This window comes from Rana temporaria, chromosome 4 (assembly GCF_905171775.1).
Source record: "Rana temporaria chromosome 4, aRanTem1.1, whole genome shotgun sequence".
NCBI classification, from domain to species: domain Eukaryota; kingdom Metazoa; phylum Chordata; class Amphibia; order Anura; family Ranidae; genus Rana; species Rana temporaria.
In genome coordinates, this window is record NC_053492.1 from 342,125,243 (window position 1) to 342,146,610 (window position 21,368).

At 45.0% G+C, this 21,368-nt stretch overlaps 1 protein-coding gene across 2 annotated transcripts in view; it reads left to right on the plus strand.

Annotated features, from left to right (window-relative positions):
- Positions 1 to 3,047, plus strand: part of LOC120937509 (interferon-induced, double-stranded RNA-activated protein kinase-like) — a 349,209-nt gene extending 346,162 nt beyond the window's left edge. For both annotated transcript variants that reach the window (XM_040350786.1, XM_040350787.1), the window contains exons 24-25: positions 2,083 to 2,145; positions 2,710 to 3,047. In XM_040350786.1, coding sequence (XP_040206720.1) covers positions 2,083 to 2,145; positions 2,710 to 2,820 — 174 coding nt within the window. In that variant the 3' untranslated portion in view covers positions 2,821 to 3,047. The remainder of the gene's footprint in view (positions 1 to 2,082; positions 2,146 to 2,709) is intronic.
- The last annotated feature ends 18,321 nt before the right edge of the window (positions 3,048 to 21,368 follow it).

The following is a 21,368-nucleotide window of genomic DNA, read 5'->3' on the forward strand; positions in this document are numbered from 1 at the left end:
TCCACTCGAATCCCAAAAAGCAGACAAGGTAGAAGCTGTAACAGCGGGAAGGCATAATATAAGGAGAACTGGTCCCATGGTATAATCAGAACATCAACTGCAAATTCATTTTTTGAGTGACATTTAACTTTATTAGGGCTGCTTAGATAGTCTAATTAGACTGGTAAAAGTCTCTCATCAAATTTTCAGTCATGTGTCTTCATAATTGAGATCGTGTGGGTCGCTCTTCATATGCACTTGTATTTAATGTGAATGGTGGTGAGCATCTGTGAGGGAAGTGTACACTGAGGACACCCCTGTGGCTGTAAATGTGTATGTCAGTTCAGGGTGGGATATTTAAGACCCAACCACCTGGTCCCTCCTTGCTCTGAAGAAGTTTGCTGATAGGTGAATGAAACCAGTCAGCGTGATGTCACCATGCCACTCAGGTGATCCTGCCTGACCCACCCTTCCACCCCACCCAACTATTGGGAAGCAGGACTTCAATCCTCTCGGGCTATTGAACTATGTAACTAGAACTGACAAGCATGGACTAAACACAGCATGAGGATTCGCTACAATCCCCCCTTCTGTGAGACAAGAGGTGGTGAGCAACTGATGAATAGCCGCTACATGCTGCCTAGTGATTGCTATATGGGATTTATGTGTTGCATCCTCACCATTCTTTATTCACCCAGCGACATGTGGCTGAAAATCTCCTGTCGGGGGTTGACTTACACCAACTTTTGTGACTGGTTCTGCTGTTCATCCATTGACCTCATTCAAGGTATCGCCAGCTACTCCCATTTCCATCCCGCACTTATCTTCCCATCCAGCCTGCAATACCCTTATTGCTGTTGTATTAAACACTCAGCTTCAGCTGCATTCTATGTGGAGTGTTATAACCTTTGATTCCCCAATTGGGGATCTCTGCCCTGGACCTGTAGAACACCCTACTGCAAGGCAAGATATCATTGCGCAGGTTCTTGTTCTGCAGAATCTAGTGCTGACCTGAAATGTTATAGGCCACCCTTGCATGTCCAGAGCAGGGTCTGGGTACCATCTAGTCTCCTAATTCCAGGTGGAACTGTTAAAAAGCTAGCTATGTTTTTGTGCACCAACATACCCATCATCTGAGACGCTAGAAAAAAGCCAAACCCTTGCCTAACTGGGAGGACTTATGCATAGGAGGGGACCTCCTGTCTTTTCTTGTCAGTGTCCAGTCACATGAAGGTGGCAGCATAATCCCATTGTAATGGAGATGCTCTGGGTCTGGTTATGTATGATAAAGAAACAACTATTGCTGTAACCATACCTCCCAACTTTTTGAGACAGGAACAAGGGAGACCTATTAGCAGCACTATGTAGGCATAGGACACACCCCATGCCATGCCCCCTTAAAGGAAAATTATACAAAATAAAAAGATTAGTTAAAACCAAAAGTGTTTTTTTTACCTCTATTATTCATTTATACTGGCTTTTGACATTTACAAATGCAGCAATTTAGAAATTGGATGAAAGGTTTAGCACTGTGAAATACTTTTTAAAACATAAATTGTATATAAAATGCACAAACTATAAAGATTCAACCAAAATGAGGGGCAAATGAGAGGATAGAGGGACATTTTTCCAAATCAGGAACATTCCCTTGAAATCAGGGACAGTTAAAATGTGTTAACTGGAGTTCGGCTTTACATTGTTAGTCACTAATGTAAGGTCCAACTCTACCCTCTGGTTGTCAATGCTGCTGTCCAGGGGTGGCTATTTTGCGGCTCAATAGATACAGTGGAGGAGTAAATGTAGCCACCCTAAGACAGGAGGTGTGCTACTAGCCAATCACTAGGTTTAAATAATGGAATAAAAGCATGAAAAAGGAAATTAATGCAGTCACCATATACAATGGTTGATAAGTTATAATAATGTTTTGGTTTTGGATGGTTATGTTTTAGCATGTGCTGTTGTAAAACAGCTGGTGCTGTGGCAGTAGAATGCTGGCACAGCTCAGTTTTAAGACAACACTGGGGCCAAGGTAGCTAATCATACTTTGAATGATTGCTGCAGTTAAATGTGTTTAAATGTGTTTTTTATTATGTTCACTTGCAGAAATGGATAAAAATCCGTAAAGGTGACTTCCCTATGGAATTTTCAAAGCGTCATCCTGTCGAGGTATATCAATATAAATGCTTTTAGATGTGATGTTTCCACTGTATATTTACATGCTTTCAGTGTACCTTTCTTAATTTTATCTCTCTGTTCTTCCTTCTTTCCTTCCTTCCTTCCTTCTGGTGTCTAAAACTCAGAGCTGAGAGCACTCACAGCTCCAAAATTAAATAGAAACCTAGATGCTCCCCAACTTACCACTGTGTCACAAACTATCCCTATTGTTCAGCACCCTCTGACACTTAACCCTTCCAATATCTCAGCTTTTACACCCCACCCAGTTTAAATGAATCCCCTAAAACCTAACCCTAAATTTACTCATAACATTTAAGCTGACCTTATCCTAAACGAATTTCCAAACTTCACTAAACCCTTCTTTATGCTTACCATTTCGTGTATCAACAGCTGGTTCATTGAATCCTCATAGTTCTGCTGGCAGCTCTGTAATGAAAAATACTAGCGCTGAGCTATCCTTGGCAAATGTTACTAATCCTCTCTGCACCCTTCCTTGCTCACTGCCACCTTCCCTTACTCCTTCCCTTTCTCACTTTATTTCTATTGTTTTTGCAGGTCTATGAAATAAAGAGAATGCTGTCAGAAGACCCTGAGAAAAGGCCGTCGGCTGAAGAATTACATAACATTTTTGAAACTAATGAGATTCTTGACTCAAAAACACAGTAAACCTAAGGCAACTAAAACTCTGCTACTGAGAGATTTATCCATCAGAGATATATCCATTATAATAATCATGTCATTAGCAGCATATTAATTTCAGTGTGCTGTAAATAAAGCAATTGGCAATGAGCCTTTTGTTAAAGCAAAACCATTTAATCTCCTAGATTGTAAGCTCTACTAAGCAGGGCTCTCTGATTCCTCCTGTATCGAATTGTATTGTAATTGTACTGTCTGCCCTTATGTTGTAAAGCGCTGCGCAAACTGTCGGAGCTATATAAATCCTCTATAATAATAATAATAATATCTAATCTTTGGGAGAAGCATTTCATGCACAGAATTTACTATGCAAACAATTCAGTGATTCTAAAATATCCATCTACTTTTTAGATTTAAGAGATTATTAGAGAGGAAAACCAACCGTTATTGGTTTTTTTTACAAATATCTGGCAGAAGATTCCCCTTTGGATTGCATTTAACCACCTCAATACCGGGCCTATTCTGGCACTTTTCTCCTTCATGTAAAAATCATAATTTTTTCGCTAGAAAATTACTCAGAACCCCCAAACACTTATATATATATATATATATATATATATATATATATAGATATATACACACACAAATTGTTTTAGTAGACACCCTATGGAATAAAGTGGCGGTCATTGCAACTTTTTATCTCGCACAGTATTTGCGCAATCATTTTTTAAACGTCTTTTTTTTTTACGGTTTCACGAATTAAAAAACAACAAAACAGTAAAGTTAGCCCAATTTTTTTATATAATGTGAAAGATGTTGCGCCACCAGGCTTGAAAGCATGAGATCGTGAAAAAGAATTCACTGATCTCATGCCGACAGCCGCGATTGTTTACTTCCGGGTACCCGGGTGTGATGTCATAACGGGCCTCCGGCGGTCACAGAGATTGTCACCGGTCATCTCTATCGTCGTGCGCCAGCCGATTTGTTCTCCGGGCTCCCGATGGCACGGGAAAGCCGGGAAAAGCACCAGACGGCGACGGGAGGGGGAACATGCCCTCCCGCCACCTATAAGAACGATCAAGCGGCGGAACTGCTGCTTCGATCGTTCTTGTGGTGCACGGAATCACCGGCTGAAAAGAAGAATATCTTGATGATGCAGGCATCATTCAGATAGCCCCCACCTCAATACCAGGACGTCATATGACGGCGTGTGGTATTGAGGTGGTTAAAAATGTCCAAATATTAAACTTCATGATAATTTTATAAAGAACTCAGGGATCAGAATTTAAACATCTGTACCAATAATATAATGTTCAGGATAGAAGGTTATACAAGTGAGACATTTCTAGAATAGATACGGAAATAGAAGAACTAATGAAAAATCATGCCACGTTTCAAGAAATAGCTATTTATTAGACTAAGGAGAATGAATTTAAGGGTTATGTAGCAAAATATATTCAAAACCGTGTTGCTACAAAAGAGAAAAAAATGATTGTGATAGGTTAGCCTTCAAGTTAGAAAGAGCATACAAGTGGCAGTCTTGGGAGACACGTCCCACACAGATTAAAGTGATTGTAAACGATCACCTTGTAAAACAACCCATTCAGTTTAAAATACAAATGAAAGGCAAAACATTTGTGTATAGATATAAAAAACATTATAAATACCTTTTTTTTCCTCTTTTTTATAAGTGATCACAATCCCCCTGTTCTCAGCTACATAAGAGCTGGGGGAATAGAAACGGCAACACTCCCAGGGAATTGCTGTGCAGCGGGGGAGCTGTCAGGGCAAGTCTGATTATTGGAGGAGAGCTGTGTGCTCTTCTGCTTAGTGTGGCCAGTTTCTAATAGGAAAGCAAGGGGACTAGCAGGATCACAAGGGATTTCACAAAAAGGAAGCGTTACATAGTTACATAGTAGGGATACTTTCCTAATACAAGTACATGGTACAGCAGGCACAGATCATGAATATGAAGTGTTGGGGTAACAAACGCTTTAAATTTAGGTCAGGTATGTGTCACAGAATGATAATTCATCTGATATTTGATCATAATCATCTTCTGTTTCATCATCACACGATCACAAACAGCATTGCACGAGGGATCAAAGACAAGACTTACACGGTGCGCTAAAGGGGTAAAAAAGTAAATCAAGTTACAGTCATGAAAAAAAAGAGTTGTTGCCAAAATATTGTACACACTATTGCCACATCCGTTATAGCTTTAGAGCCGGTTCACACTGCGGCGGCACAACTTCGGGGGCGACTCTGAAGTCGTCATGAAGACGACTTCAGAGGCGATTAGCAAAATGACTTCTGTATAGAAGTCAATGCAAATTGCCCCGAACCGCCCCCGAAGTCGTACAAGAACCTTTTTCTAAGTCGGAGCAACTTGCGTCGCTCCTATTAGAACGGTTCTATTGCATAGAATGGGACGCGACTCGTCAGGTGGCTGAGCCGCCTGACGAGTCGCCCCAGTGTGAACCGGCTCTTAGAGAAAAGTGCATCCACACAGTACAGTGAAATGGATTTTTACACTCTTAGTCACATTAATCCTACACCTTCTGAGCTGGGAGCAATTCCCAAGCAACCATTTTTCTTTTTCAAAACACAAAAACACGTGTTATGGAAACATATTTACAACAATGTAAATATAAGCCCACCGATCCTGCAAAAAAAAGGGGAGATAGAACAATGGGGTTGATTTTTCTGAAGGCAAATGCACTGCAAGTGCATTTGAAGGTGCAGTCGCTGTAGATCTGAGGGAAATATCTGAGATGAGAGGAACACTGCTGATTTCTATCATCCAATCATGTGCAAGCAAAAATGCCGTTTTTTTTTTTTTCCTTGCGTGTCCCCCTCAGATCTACAGCGACTGCACTTGCAGTGCACAGTAAATTTGCCTTTAGTAAATAACCCCCATTGTGAGAAGAATTGAAAGATTGATTTAGTATCATCAATTTGTCTTCCTGTGTATTAATAGAAGAAATGTATAGTCAGTTGAATTTTGGTTTAAGTTTCTGTCTGGAAGCTAAAGAGAATAAATTTCAATTTGTAAAAGATCTCCACCTCTTTGCAAGGGTACATGATGTAAATGGCATTAAAATGCAGTTATCTTGGATGAAGGAATATGTTGAATTCACGAGGCAGCAGGGTTCTAAGAGACCTGATTAAGCTGTGGGAAGAGTGAAATATATCAAAAGAACTTGCAGTATCTCACAAAAGTGAGTACACCCCTCACATTTTTGTAAATATTTTATTATATGATTTTATGTGACAACACTGAAGAAATTAAATTTGCTAAAATGTATATAATCGTGTAAATGTGCTGTTCCCTCAAAATGACAACACACAGCCATTAAAGTCTAAATTGCTGGCAACAAAAGTGAGTACTGTGTTAAATGTGATGTTATCACTCTCACGCTCTCATACTGATCACTGGAAATTTAACATTGCACTTCATGGCAAAGAACTCTCCGAGGATCTGAAAAAAATAATTGTTGCTCTACATTATGATGTAGATGGCTATAAGAATATTGCCAAGACCCTGAAACTGAGCTGCAGCACGGTGGCCAAGACCATACAGCGGTTTAACAGGACAGGTTCCGTTCAGAACAGGCCTCGCCATGGTTGACCAAAGAAGTTGAGTGCAAGTGCTCAGAGTCCTATCCAGAGGTTGTCTTTGGTAAATAGATGTATGAGTGCTGCCGGCATTGCTGCAGAGGTTGAAGGGGTGGGGGGGTCAGCCTGTCAGTGCTCAGACCATATGCCTCACACTGCGTCAAATTGATCTGCATGGCTGTCGTCCCAGAAGGAAGCCTCTTCTAAAGACGATGCACAAGAAAGCCCACAAATCATCTGCTGAATACAAGCAGACTAAGGACATGGATTACTTTAACTATGTCCTGTGGTCTGATTAGAACAAGATAAACTGTTTTGGTTCAGATCGTGTCAAGTGTGTGTGGCGGCAACCAGGTGAGGAGTACAAAGACAAGTGTGTCTTGCCTACAGTCAAGCATGGTGGTGGGAGTGTCATGGTCTGGGGCTGCATGAGTGCTGCTAAAAATGGGGAGCTACAGTTCATTGAGGGAACCATGAATGCCAACATGTACTGTGACATTCTGAAGCAGAGAATGATCCCCTCCCTTCAGAGACTGGGCCGCAGGGCAATATTACAACATGATAATGACCCCAAACACACCTCCAAAATGACCACTGCCTTGCTAATGAAGCTGAGTGTAAACCCTATTGAGCATCTGTGGGGCATCCTCAAACAGAAGGTGGAGGAGCACAAGGTCTCTAACATCCACCAGCTCCATGATGTCGTCATGGAGAAGTGGAAGAGGACTCCAGTGGCAACCTTTGAAGCTCTGGTAAACTCCATGCCCAAAAGGGTTAATGCAGTGCTAGCAAATAATGGTGGCCACACAAAATATTGACCATTTGGGCCCAATTTGGACATTTTCCACATTAATGGCTGTGTGTTGAGGTATTTTGAGGGGACAGCAAATTTACACTGTTATACAATCCTTACACTCACTACTTTACATTGTAGCAAAGTGTAGTTTCTTTAGTGTTGTCACATGAAAAGATATAATAAAATATTTACAAAAATGTGAGGAGTGTACTCATTTTTTTGGAGATACTGTATAATAGGGGGGGACTGATTTATTTATAGTTTTTCCAAAGAGCAGAACTTTTAAAAAGATTTTGAGGGAGTTAAATTATGTAAATCCATTGAATATATGGACAAATAGTAATTGTAATAGTAAAAATAGTGATGTAACAAATAGTAAATGTAAAATAATTAAACCCTTCTGATTAGGGAGGCAATATAGTGATTATGAGGGGGTAATCCACAAAGATCCGGCGTAACGTAAATTTTCCCATTTAAGTTACACTGCCTTAAAATTTCTACCTAAGTGCCCGATCCACAAAGCACTTACCTAGAAATTTTTGGCTGTGTAACTTAAATTCCACTGGCGCAAGGCATTCCTCTTTTCATGGGGGCGATTCCCATTTAAATTAGGCGCGCTCCCGCGCCGGCCGTACTGCGCATGCTCCCGACGTGCAAAGCGCAAAATTACGTTACGCCAAGCTTTGTGGATCGCGACGGGTCAATAAAGTTGCATCAAAAAAAAAAAAAGATATGGCGGAAAAAAAAAATTCAAAACAAAAAAAAAATCGCGTCGCTGGACAGAAGGGTCTGCTTTTACATGGTGTAAACAGTTTACACTTTGTAAAAGCAGCCCTAATTTTGCGTTTGCAAACTAAAACTTACGGAGAAAGAACGAAGCTGAAAGTGCTAATTTGCATACCCGAGGCGGCATTTCGACACAAAATGCCCCCAGCGGCGGATGCGGTACTACATCCTAAGATCCGGCAGTGTAAGTCCCTTACACATGTCGGATCTTCTGCCTAACTATGGGAAACTGATTCTGTGGATCAGTTCCATAGTTAGAAACAGGGATACGACGGCGTAACAGTAGTTACGCCGGCGTATCCCTTTTGAGGATCTGGCCCTATGCGTGTGGAACAATAACAGAACATGTGCCCACACAATTCTCAATAATAATCAATGGTATAAGAACATTTCCTGGCAGAAATTAATCTGATTTCATTTCCAATGTGAAAAATTAGCTGAGGCTGAAGTTAAGAAGGACAAATGTATGGGGGAGTATTTGTTAATAGAGCATCCTGTAGAATCAATGCTATTAGAACAAACTAAAAACTGAACGACCGCAACATACTGTACAGGGATATACAATGTACTACTGACCTATAATCACACACATAGGTTGAACTTGATGGACTTGTGTCTTTTTTCAACCTCACCTACTATGTAACTATGTATTACCTAAGATTCAAAAAGAACATAAATAATCCTGGACGATCTATAATATTGGGGATGGGTTTGAATACAGAAAAGGCGACTAGGCTGATAAACATATATTGAGTTTTCACATAGACATGGTATACTTTAGGACGAAATTGGCGTTAAGGCTTTGTACTCAAGTATACTGCAAAGTAAGGGCACAGTAAGGGCTATGCTACTGTAAGGTAATTTGTGGGTGAGATGGCAACATCAAAATATTTTTTTTTTTAATGAATTTGACATTGTTTTGCAATACCATATGGCTAATAACTGAGATTACAACAAAACGGCTCTAAGGAACTAATAGCTAGATTCAGAGACATGGCTGCAACTTTAAGGCGGCGTAAGTTTATGGCATTTAAGCTACGCCGCCGTAAGTTAGCGAGGCAAGTACATGATTCACAATGTACTTGCCTCCTAAGTTACGGCGGCGTAGCCTTAAGCGGGTGGGCGGGCGTAAGAGAGCCTAATTCAAATTTTCTGAGGGGGCGTGTTTTATGGTAATGAGGCTTGACCCGACGTGATTGACGTTTTCTTTTAACTGCGCGTGCGCCTACATTTCCCAGTGTGCATTACGGCTAAGTCCGCCGCACGGGCCTATTGATTTCGACGTGGACATAAACGACGTAAATCCCTATTCACGGACGACTTACGCAAACGACGTAAAATTTTCGAATTTCGAAGCGGGAACGGCGGCCATACTTTAACATTACTATTCCAACTATTTGTTGGAATAACTTTAGGCCTGATAAAGTGTTACGTAAACGGCGTAAATGTACTGCGTCAGCCGGGCGTACGTTCGTGAATAGGCGTATCTACTGATTTACATATTCTGCGCCGACCACAACGGAAGCGCCACCTAGCGGCCAGCCTAAATATTGCAACCTAAGATAGGACGGCGCAAGCCGTCATATCTTAGATATGTTTAAACGTATCTCTGTTTGAGAATACACTTAAACATAGGTCGGCACAGACTTTGAGTTAGGTCGGCGTATCTACTAATACGCCGACCTAACTCTACCTGAATCTACCTATAGATTTCTATTTTTAGACTGATAAGGTGTATGAAGGTGTCTGAAAAGATTAAAACGAAAGGTGCAGTAATACTTCAAAAAACATAACGTGCCAAAATACAGAAAAGGAAGGATCTTATTTTTAAATTGAACAAGTCATAGTAAGGATGAGCCAACTGTCAGATTAATTAAGAGATATAATAAACAATTTCCAATTAGGAGATAAGGTATATTATGTCCAAACACTGGTACCTTTGTATTCTTTGTTTGGCCAATTCCTTAACCACTTGCTTACTGGGCACATATACCCCCTTCCTGCCCAGGTGAAATTTCAGCTTTCAGCGCTGTCACGCTTTGAATGACAATTGTGTGGTCACGCAATGTGGCATTCAAACAAAATTAACACTCTTTTTTTCCCCAGAAATAGAGCTTTCTTTTGGTGGTATTTGATCATCTCTGCGGTTTTTATTTTTTGCGCTATAAACAAAAAAAGACTGCCAATTTAGAAAAACACAATATTTTTTACTTTTTGCTATAATAAATATCCAATTTAAAAAAGAAAAATAATTTTTTCTCAGTTTTGGTTTGCGCAAGTTATACCGTCTACAAAATAGGGGATAGAATTATGACTTTTTTTTTTTTTTTAATAGTAATGGGGCGATCTGCGATTTTTGTCTGGACTGCGATATTACGGCAGACACATCGGACACTTTTGACACATTTTTGGGACCATTCACATTTATACAGCGAACAGTGCTATAAATATGAATATAAATAGGGGTTGACACTAGGGGGCGATCAAGGGGGTAAATGTGTGCCCTGCTAGGTGATTCTTACTGTGGGGGGGAGGGAACTGACTGGGGGAGGTGACCGATGGTTGTCCCTATGTACAAGGGACACACCCATGGCTCTGTAACTGCCAATCGCGGGTACCTGGTGGACATCGCGGCCGCCAGGCACACGCATCGACACCCGAGTGACAGGCCGGGCATGCGCGCGTGCCCCCCAGTGGCTGGGAGAAGCCGAGGACGTCAATAGACGTCCTCCCGTCCCTGAAGAGACACCTTGTGGCCGTCATTTGTCAATGGCCCGGGTCTCTAGTGGTTAAGGAGTATCCTGAGATTACATTTAGAAGAGCCCAATCTTTGAAAGACATTCTGGTATGCAGTCATTTTGACATTTAGAGATGTGCCTATAATCCTTCTATTAAATGTACTTTTAAATGTGGATCGTGCAGTCAATATTTTATTTATCTATAACTGAGAAAGTTGAGATTACCTAATGGTGAACATTTCATCCCTAAAGGTTTGTTAACTGCTCCACAGTCATGGGCGTCCGCTGAACTTTTTTATGGGGGCATCATTTTAAGGTCATCCATGCTCGGTCCCTTTTTGACAATGTCATGAAGGGGAAGGGCTTAGTTATTATCACATAAGGCCGCAGGCATGCAAAGGTTTGAGAAACCTGATGCAACTAGCAACTTTGAATAACAATATCATAGAAAATGGAGGCCTACCCCCAAAGAAATAACCCCCAGGATCAGTGCCAGTTTCTGCAATAACAATCTCCAGCTTTGCTGTCAGTTTCCGCAATAAAAATCACCAGCAATTGGTATCAGTAGCAACAACAATAACCCCCCACATCGGTGCAGATTTCTAGAATAGAAACTTCAGCATCTGTACCAATGTACATAATAATGACCCTCAGAACTAGTGTCAGTTTCCGCACTAAAAACTCCCAGCATTTGGTGTCATTTTCTGCAATAATTGCCCCCAGCATAGATGGGAGGATATCATGTTAGATACTCCGTAATGGCTCAGTCCCTAGGAACAGTAATGGATCATGGCCAACAAGCCCTCTCTGGTAGTGTGGGTACAGCTGGACTCTCTCTGGTGGTGCAGGTACAGAGTGACTCCCTCTCTGTTTGGTGCAGGTACAGCGTGGCTCTCTGGTTGGTGCGGGCACACCGTGGCTCTCTGGTTGTGTGGGCACACCGTGGCTCTCTCTCTGGCTTCCCCCAGCATGAGCACAGTATTCTCTTTTTTTCTCTTGTAACCCCCCCCCCAGCAGAGTGCTTGCATGCTGGGACTTTAGCATAGTGTCTGTGGACACACTGGGGCCGCCACTCTTAAGGGACTACATTTACCATGATGCCCCCAGTCCCCAGAATCTTCTGATTGGCCCTCTGCTGTGGCCAATCATGGCGAGGAAAGCAGGAAGCAAGGCGGCGGCACGGTGAATCCAATTAGAGCCGCTCTCTCTCTTCTAGCTCCAGCTGACAGAGAGGAGGAGGGGGCGATCGGGGGAGATATACAGTACAGCCAGCCCGCGGCTCTCCTCTCCCTGTCACAGCGCCGCTGCCGAGTTTTCTGGTAAATGGAGCAGTGGCGCTGTGATAGGGAAAGGAGAGCCGCGGGCTGGCTGTACTGTATATCGCCCCCCCCAATAGTTTTAGTTTATTTGTGGGGGGTTTTTTATGTTAAAAAAAAATCTTTAAAAATGTTAACTTTTTTTGTGAACAATTAGAGTATATTTATATCAATCATTTATTGTAATGCTTCCCTGAAGTTTATGCAATTTCAATTCCGGGAAAAAGTTGGGATGCTGTGTACAATCTACATAAAAACAGAATGCAATGATATGCAAATCTCATAAACCCATTATCACGGGCAGACTAGTACTTACCGAGGCCGAGATGCTGAGAGCGGTTCACCCTTGCGACTAAGTGCACTTCGACCCCTGGAGGTGAGACAGGGGAGGAAAGGCACAAAGAGGCACAGGCTACCCAGCAGGTTCAAGTAGACTTGTATCAGGGTCTTTCAAGTGGTCGAGCAGCTGTGTCAAACTGGCAGGTGCGTGGCTTGCTGGAAGAACTTAATCAGATAGTCCAAAACCAGGCTGAGGGTCAAGCACGGGCTGGTAAGATAGTCCAAACACAGGCGTCGCCGCCATCTTGCTTCACCTTACCTATGCCGTGGAAGCTACCGCGCATGCGTCAAAGTCATTTCGAGCATGCGCGGGTTACCACGGCGACAGGTAAGTATACAGAGGCTCGGGTTTCTCGTCGGGAAACAGGCCGAAAAGAATCTCGACGAGAAAATAGAGAGCAGGATCTCTATTTTTCTCGTTGAGATTCTGGGCAGATTTCCAGACGCGAAACCTGAAAGCCTTGTACACACGCTCGGTTTACTCGGCAAGAAAGCTCTGCCAGCAGTTTTCCTGTTGGTTCTTGTGTACGAGGCTTAATTGGCAACAGGTCAGTAACATGATTGGATGTTCACACTGATACTGCACGACATTCATAGGACTTTCATCCTACTTTGCTCTGTGACATCGGTCCTACATCCATCCGACTTGAATGAACAGGATACTTCTTTGATCCAACTTTGTGATAGTCTGACTTGTCCTTTGACCAATCAAAACAATCACAGTGTGAGATAAATTCCTTTTACTTATGCTGTAATCACCATGTTGGATGTCAAAAGTTGGATGGTAAGGACAAGGATCCTACTTCAATTGTTACGTACCTGGGATGTGAGCCTGACGTGCAGAGGAAGGCCTCTCGTACAACTCCGGCTCGCAGACTACTGGCAGTGATACAGCAGCCACAGGAGCACGGTGGGGTATGAGTGCCTGTAAACAGTTCAATAGTCCCTGTTGTAGCGGTGGTCAGCAGGCAGATAGTAGATGAGCTGACACGATGCTTGACTGGTGGCAGGCTGGGATAAACCACGGAGCAGTACCAGATGCAGGGCTGGGAGCTGTAGCAGGCTGGATGAGCGAGATGCAGGGTAAGACAGGCCAGGTAGGTAATAATCAGGCAGATCAGGCATAGACGTTAGGCAGAAGAGAGGTCAGGTCACAAGCCGAGTAGTACTGGAAGATTATCAGACAGAATCAGCAGGCAGGATCAGAGTCTAAGGGAAGCCGGGATCAGAACAGGCAGCAGGCATTCACAGGTAACAACAAGCTGGATCAGAATCAGAGGTCACACAGGAAATGACACCGAAGCTGCAGACCAAACAGCAAGCAAGAACCTCTGTAGGAGCCTTGCTTAAATAGTCTGCCTGACTTCAGTATTAGTGACAGGTGTGTGTCTTAAAGTGCTAGTACACATGCGTGCATGCCGGGCGCTTGCATGGAAAGCCTGTCTTCCCTGACATCAATGAGCTGAAGTAGGATCAAAGTAGTACAGGGAGCATTTTCAAAGTCGGTTGTTTTGGACCAGTTAAGACGGCTCTCATAGGGAAACATTGATTTTTCACACGTCATGTGACATGAGCTCCCAATGTCGGAGCGTTTGTCGTACCAGTGTAAACCCAGCCTAAAAAGAGCATCTTAGAGAGTCAGGGTGTTTCAGAAGTAAAGATGGGCAGAGGTTCACAATTTCAGTATAATGTTCCTAAAAATTAAATTTTAAATATATCATCATCTACAGTACGTAACATAATCAAAAGCTTCTGAGAATCTCTGTGTGCAAAGGACAAGGCCGAAACGCAGTATTGGATGCCCATGATCTTCAGGCCCTCAGATGGCACTGCATTAAGGGAGAAGTATATGATAGTACAAATAAATAGCATTAACTGCTCTCACCATGGAACAGCTTTTCTTTCTTTAATCTGCCTGTCTGTTTTTGCTGTCTGGTTAGGGCTGAGTAATGAAAAATAAATATAAATCTAGTGTTGTGCTGCTACTGTGTAATATATAATACAAAAAACTACTACTAATAATGGCTGCAAAACAACCTGTCTAGAAATCACAAATAAATAAATCACATAAAATTCTCATGCATCAGTATCCATAACCATTCCCAAAAAAAGTCTCTACTACTTGCACTTAAGAAACTGATCCCACAAGCGGGTGCTGCAAGAGAAAAAAGTCTTAACACTCCGTGCTAACTCCAACAAAAGTGTCTGAGGATATGCTCTCACCCTAATTAATTGGCCCATATGCCAATATAGGTCAAAAAGTACTGTTCCCAGTCAGGGGTCAATAAGTGATGCCTTCACAGGTCCACCAGGTATTTAACTAGCCCACTTCAATAAAGCGGGTCACTATGCCTTTAAATCTCTGATGCACCGCTGCGTCCCTCTGCAAAGTTAATTCAGAGCTGACATATATACCACCATTGAGTAGTAATTTGAAACACCTGTAAAAATATAAAAAAAAATAACCGTCACATATAAGTAGGTCCCTCCTGACCATCCTGATGAGCCCCCTCTTGCTAATGACAGTTCCCGGTAGAAGGGAGGAGTAGGCAGGGCCTCCTGCACCAGACGGCTGATGATGGGTCTGTATGTAAGTGTGGCCGGGCTCATTGCCCACAGGGGAAGAGAACTCACAGGAGACTGATTGATGCAGCAAAGTATATTAATGCAGTAATGCTGGGAGTAAACAGTAAACTGCAGACACTGGACGGACACTTACAATAAACAAGGCAAGAAATAACAGTGCACACTGTAGACACCTGACAGCATCTAACACCTGCCTGAGGCACAGTGACATTCCCTACTCTGTCATTCTGCCACAGGAAGCCCTCCCTGTGCTAATCTGACTGTCCCTAACCATCAGATTTGTCCCTGACCTACCCACTACACAGAATATGTGGCAACTGCACTGAGCCAGTGCTTTTTAAAGGCACCACCCTCACTAAAGATGGCCACAAAGGTCATCCGGGGCAACAGCAACCAATCGGACAGCTGCTCCCCTGATTACACGTATGGAGGCCTAAGAGGAACATGAGCTCCTCCTGTCTCCCACTCTTCCTAAATGGTGATTGTGGACAGCGCCACCTGTGTAGGGAGGTCTACTTACACTTGCCTGCATGTGTGCTCTGGTAATGGAGCTGCTCAAATAGCAGGGAAGGCATTCAGCAGCTATAGTAGTGATGTTGAGAGGGGTGCTGGGAGCTGTCTCTGGAAGAGGTGCTGAAATTGTACAGTCAGCCCATCAATGAGCTCATTCATTTCGGCATTTTGGTACGTACAGACGTTTGAGTTTTTTTGTTTGGCAGATGGACACAGGAGGAGAGGCAACAAATCACTTGAAACATTTGTTTTTTGCCTTTTTCAGGTGCTCTCATTGGTCCATAGGGACCAAAAATGCACAATTCTGCCCTAAGGAGGTTCATATACTTTTTCAAGCCTCAAGTGACAGCATGCTTGGGTCAGGCAGCATAGGACACAATAGGAATCCTCATGTTGAGCATTCAAGCATTTCTAGAAAACTGATTTTCAAGTTGCATTCACACCTGAGCGAAGCATAAGCAGAATGTATTCCTAGTGATTTTAGGGGCCTCTTGCACACAGGGCTGTTCAGGCATTTTAGTGCACCTGGGAGGGACAAGTACACATCCAGCCCTGCTGCCCACAGCCTGCCAAAGTCTACGACACGCTGCAGCTGAATGGGGTTGAACGCTTGGGTTTAAGGCCCTCCTTCTCTGTCCTATGCTCACTGCCAGTTATCGCTCCCCCCCCCTCAACACCTAGTTTAAAAGCCCCTCCAACTTTGTGGCCATCTTTCTTCCCAATAGAGCTATACCATTCCCATTAAGGTGCAGCCCGTTCTTACTAAAGAGCCGGTAACCGACTGAGAAGTCAGCCCAGTTCTCCAGGAACCTGAACCCCTCTTTCCTACACCAGTTCCCCAGCCACTTGTTCAGTTCCCTAATCTGCTGCCTCTCTGGTGTGGCTCGAGGCACGGGTAGTATTTCAGAGAAAACCACCTTGGAGGTCATTCTCCTCATTCTATTCCCTAAGTAGGACTCTCCACCTTCCTCTCACTTTGTCATTGGTGCCAACGAGTACAATGACAGCTGTGTCCTCCCCAGCCCCACCTAATAATGTCCACCTGATCCGCGATGTGCCAAACCCGAGCGCCCAGTAAACAACATACTGTTCGGGGACCACAGTCTCTGCCCCCCTCCTTACTCGAACTGTCACTATCCTGTCAGGTTGGGGAGACACCGCCTGCTCCAGCACTGCCATCCCTGAAATTATACCGCCAGCATCGTGCAACTTGGCATATTTGTCAGGGTGTACCAACTCAAGGCTAGCCACCCTAGCACTCTTCCCTCTACCCCTCCTTCTATCTGTCACCCAGCTACCTATCTCTGGCTCCTGTGCCTCCATGTCTCCACCCTCATCTACACTGGCCCCTGCCAGCACCTGCCATGTACCTGACTGGAGGCTGAGGTGACAAGAGGGCTCCCCTTGCAGCTGAGTGCAAAGTACCCCTGAAGGTGGTGACAGAGGGTGCTATGGCCAAAAAAGCACAGGTTGCCGATGATGAAGCTGCCTGATGGTTCCAGATGAGAGGACACCCGAGAGTAGAGAACTTAGACACAGCAGATGATTCTCTGGAAGAACTGGAGGACAGTTGGGTAGAGCAGGAAGCGAAGCCAGAGCTGGGGGTCAAACACAGGATGTCAATCAGGAGCAGAGGCAGACGCGTGGTCAGGATCAAGCCAGGGTCAAACACAGGATGTTAATCAGGAGCAGGTTCGTGGAGCAAGCCAGGGTCAGAGCCAGGAGAGAAGCCAGAACAGGGGTAAGTTGGGTCAGTAACAGGTAATCAAGCAGACGAACAATGCACAGGAACACAGGATACAAAACCGGATGATCAAGCAATTGATGAGGAGAATTGCCGACCCTATATAGGCCAGTGGACACTGGCAATTATCTGCCTTGCGTGCACCGGCACGCACGCAGATTTGCCTCTACATGCTGCACGCCTATGCACATTGCAAAATTTGCATGCCCATACTGGGAATTGGCATATTTGACAGATATTTTCTGAATCATTCCCTGACATGAGGTGAAGCCTCTTTGGGAAAAGTCCATACTTTTAAAAGATTGAACAGAAAAGTCCATGTTCTTGGGGTGTACCGGTGGATCGGCGTTCCAAAGCTGACCCCAGAGACAGCCGGCAAACACATTGGGAAAGGTTGAAAATCACTAACCCTGGGCAGCCGGGTGCTAGGTAAGCAAATAGTAGCCTCCATACGTGTTTACACTATTTTTTGCAAATAGGCGTTTGGTAAATGGAAAATATTGTGTGACATAAAGAATTGCAAGCAGGGCCTCTGCTTTCAGAAAAAAACATAGGGCCTGATTCCCAAAAAAGCTGCCTAACTTAACTTTCAGCAGTTAAGTTACACTGACTTAAAATCTCTACCTAAGTGCCCGATCTTCAAAGCACTTACCTAGAAATTTCAGGCCGTGTAACTTAAGTGCCGCCGTCGCAAGGCGGTCCTCCTCTCCGGGGGGCGTTTAAAATTTAAATGAGGCGCGCTCCCGCGCCGGCCGTACTGCGCATGCGTGTGACGTAATTTTCCCGACGTGCAGCGCGCGAACGTAATTGACGCCGGGCGGCTTTGAGGATTGCGACGGGACACTAAAGTTGCGACGGGTGAAAAAAAATATACGCGCCGGGAAAACAAATAATTATAAAAAAAAATGACAGCGTCGCTTAGCATGCATTCCTGAGAGGGAGAACTCCATGCCAATTTTCAAAGAAAAAACCGGCATGGGTTCCCCCCCCCAGGAGCATACCAGGCCCTTAGGTCTGGTATGGGTTGTAAGGAGACCCCCCCACGCCGAAAAATTGACGTAGGGGGTCCCCCTACAATCCATACCAGACCCGTATCCAAAGCACGCTACCCGGCCGGTCAGGAAGGGAGTGGGGACGAGCGAGCGCCCCCCCCCTCCTGAGCCGTGCCAGGCCGCATGCCCTCAACATGGGGGGGTTGGGTGCTCTGGGGCAGGGGGGCGCACTGCGGGCCCCCCCACCCCAGAGCACCCTGTCCCCATGTTGATGAGGACAGGACCTCTTCCCGACAACCCTTGCCGTTGGTTGTCGGGGTCTGCGGGCGGGGGCTTATCGGAATCTGGGAGTCCCCTCAAATAAGGGTGTCCCCAGATACCGGCCCCCCACCCTAAGTGAATGGATATGGGGTACATCGTACCCCTACCCATTCACCTGGAGGCAAAAAGTAAAAGTTAGTAAACACACAACACAAGGGTTTTTAAAATAATTTATTATTCTGCTCCGGAGGCCCCCCCTGTCTTCTTTATTAGCTCTAATACCAGGGGGGGCTTCTTCTTCCGCTCTCCGGGGGTCTTCTTCCACTCTCCGGGGGGGATTTCTTCTTCCGCTCTCCGGGGGGGCTTCTCCGCTCTCCGGGGGGGGCTTCTCCGCTCTCCGGGGGTCTTCTTCTATCTTCGCCGCTCTCCGCTGTTGACTCGGCGAACCCCGGTTCTTCTCCAGCTGTCCGGTGCCTTCTTCTTCAGCGCTGGCTGCCTGCTATCTTTGTGTGTTAGCTCAATTACTAACAGGCAGCCGGCGCGGTCTTCTGTGACGTCAGGTTCTTCTTCTCCCCTCTTCTGATGTTGACTCGTCGCCTCTTGTCACTGCAATGATGGAAGCGCGCCTTGCATCCCATTTATATAGGCATCACTGTCCCATCATGCTCCGGTAGGTACCCACGTGGTGGGTGCACGTGGGTAGGCACCCACCACGTGGGTACCTGCCGGAGCATGATGGGACGGTGATGCCTATATAAATGGGATGCAAGGCGCGCTTCCATCATTACAGTGACAAGAGGCGACGAGTCAACATCGGAAGAGGGGAGAAGAAGAACCTGACGTCACAGAAGACCGCGCCGGCTGCCTGTTAGTAATTGAGCTAACACACAAAGATAGCAGGCAGCCAGCGCTGAAGAAGAAGGCACCGGACAGCTGGAGAAGAACTGGGGTTCGCCGAGTCAACAGCGGAGATCGGCGAAGAGAGAAGACCCCCGGAGAGCGGAGAAGCCCCCCCCCTGGAGAGCAGAAGAAGAAACCCCCCCCGGAGAGTGGAAGAAGACCCCCGGAGAGTGGAAGAAGACCCCCGGAGAGTGGAAGAAGAAGCCCCCCCTGGTAATAGAGCTAATAAAGAAGACAGGGGGGGCCTCCGGAGCAGAATAATAAATTATTTTAAAAACCCTTGTGTTGTGTGTTTACTAACTTTTACTTTTTGCCTCCAGGTGAATGGGTAGGGGTACGATGTACCCCATATCCATTCACTTAGGGTGGGGGGCCGGTATCTGGGGGCCCCCTTATTTGAGGGGAATCCCAGATTCCGATAAGCCCCTGCCCGCAGACCCCGACAACCAACGGCAAGGGTTGTCGGGAAGAGGTCCTGTCCTCATCAACATGGGGACAGGGTGCTCTGGGGTGGGGGGGCCCGCAGTGCGCCCCCCTGCCCCAGAGCACCCAACCCCCCCATGTTGAGGGCATGCGGCCTGGCACGGCTCAGGAGGGGGGGGGGGCGCTCGCTCGTCCCCACTCCCATTCCTGACCGGCCGGGTAGCGTGCTTTGGATACGGGTCTGGTATGGATTGTAGGGGGACCCCCTACGTCGATTTTTCGGCGTGGGGGGGGGTCTCCTTACAACCCATACCAGACCTAAGGGCCTGGTATGCTCCTGGGGGGGGAACCCATGCCGGTTTTGAATTTAAAAATTGCCGTGGAGTTCTCCCTCGGGAATGTATACCAAATGCCGTCGCTTGAATGGGCCTTTACAAGGTGTGACTAACTTTCCACATTGTAAAACCAGCCCTAGTTTTGCGCAGGCAAAATCGGAACTTACGCAGAAATCACAGTGCTGGAAAGCGTTGTGGATCTGCTTAAGTCCTCATTTGCATACTCAAAGCTGCATTTCCATGAGAAATGCCCCCAGCGGCGGATGCGGTACTGCATCCTAAGATCTGACCGTGTAAGTGTCTTACACATGTCAGATTTTCTGCCTAACTTTGGAAAAAGCCTTTTGAGGATCGTTTCCAAAGTTAGGCACAGGGATACGCAGGCTGAACAGCAGTTAAGTCTGCGTATCTCTTTTGGGAATCAGGCCCATAATGTTTGGGGGTTTCCAGTCATTTTTTAACAAATAAATGAATGATTTTAATGAGTGAAAAGTTTAAAATTGCCCTGGTAGGCAAGTGGTTAAAAGCAATCGTGTCAACAGTTCCAGCAAAACAAAAAATCTGAGGGTGGTTTTTAATTATTTCCTACACTCTCTATTTTTTATCTCTCTCTCTCTCTCTCTCTCTCTCTCTCTCTCTCTCTCTCTCTGGCTGGGTTCACACTACTACACTACTTTCATCCTACTTTGCTCTGCTACATTGGTCCTACATTTATCCTACATTGGTCCTACATCCATCCTACTTTCATGAACAGGATACTACTTTGGTCCGACTTCAGTGATATTCAATGGGCCTGAAGTAGGATCAATGTAGGACCAAAAGTAGTACAGGGAGCATTTTCAAAGTCGGACCGACTTGTGTAGGACGCTACAAGACGCTCTCATAGGGAAACATTGAACACAGAGCAAAGTAGGATGAAAGTAGGATGAAAGTAGTGTAGTAGTGTGAACCCAGCCTCTCTCTCTCGGTTGCAATAAAAGTTATGTGAACCCTTTTGGAATGATATGTATTTCTGCACAAATTGGTCATAAAGTGTGATCTGATCTTCATCTAAGTCACAACAATAGACAATCACAGTCTGCTTAAACTAATAACACACAAAAAATTTAATTAATACCATGTTTTTATTGAACACACCATGTAAACATTCACAGTGCAGGTGGGAAAAGTATATGAACCCCTAGACCAGACCTGGGCAAACTACGGCCCGCGGGCCGTATACGGCCCGGCG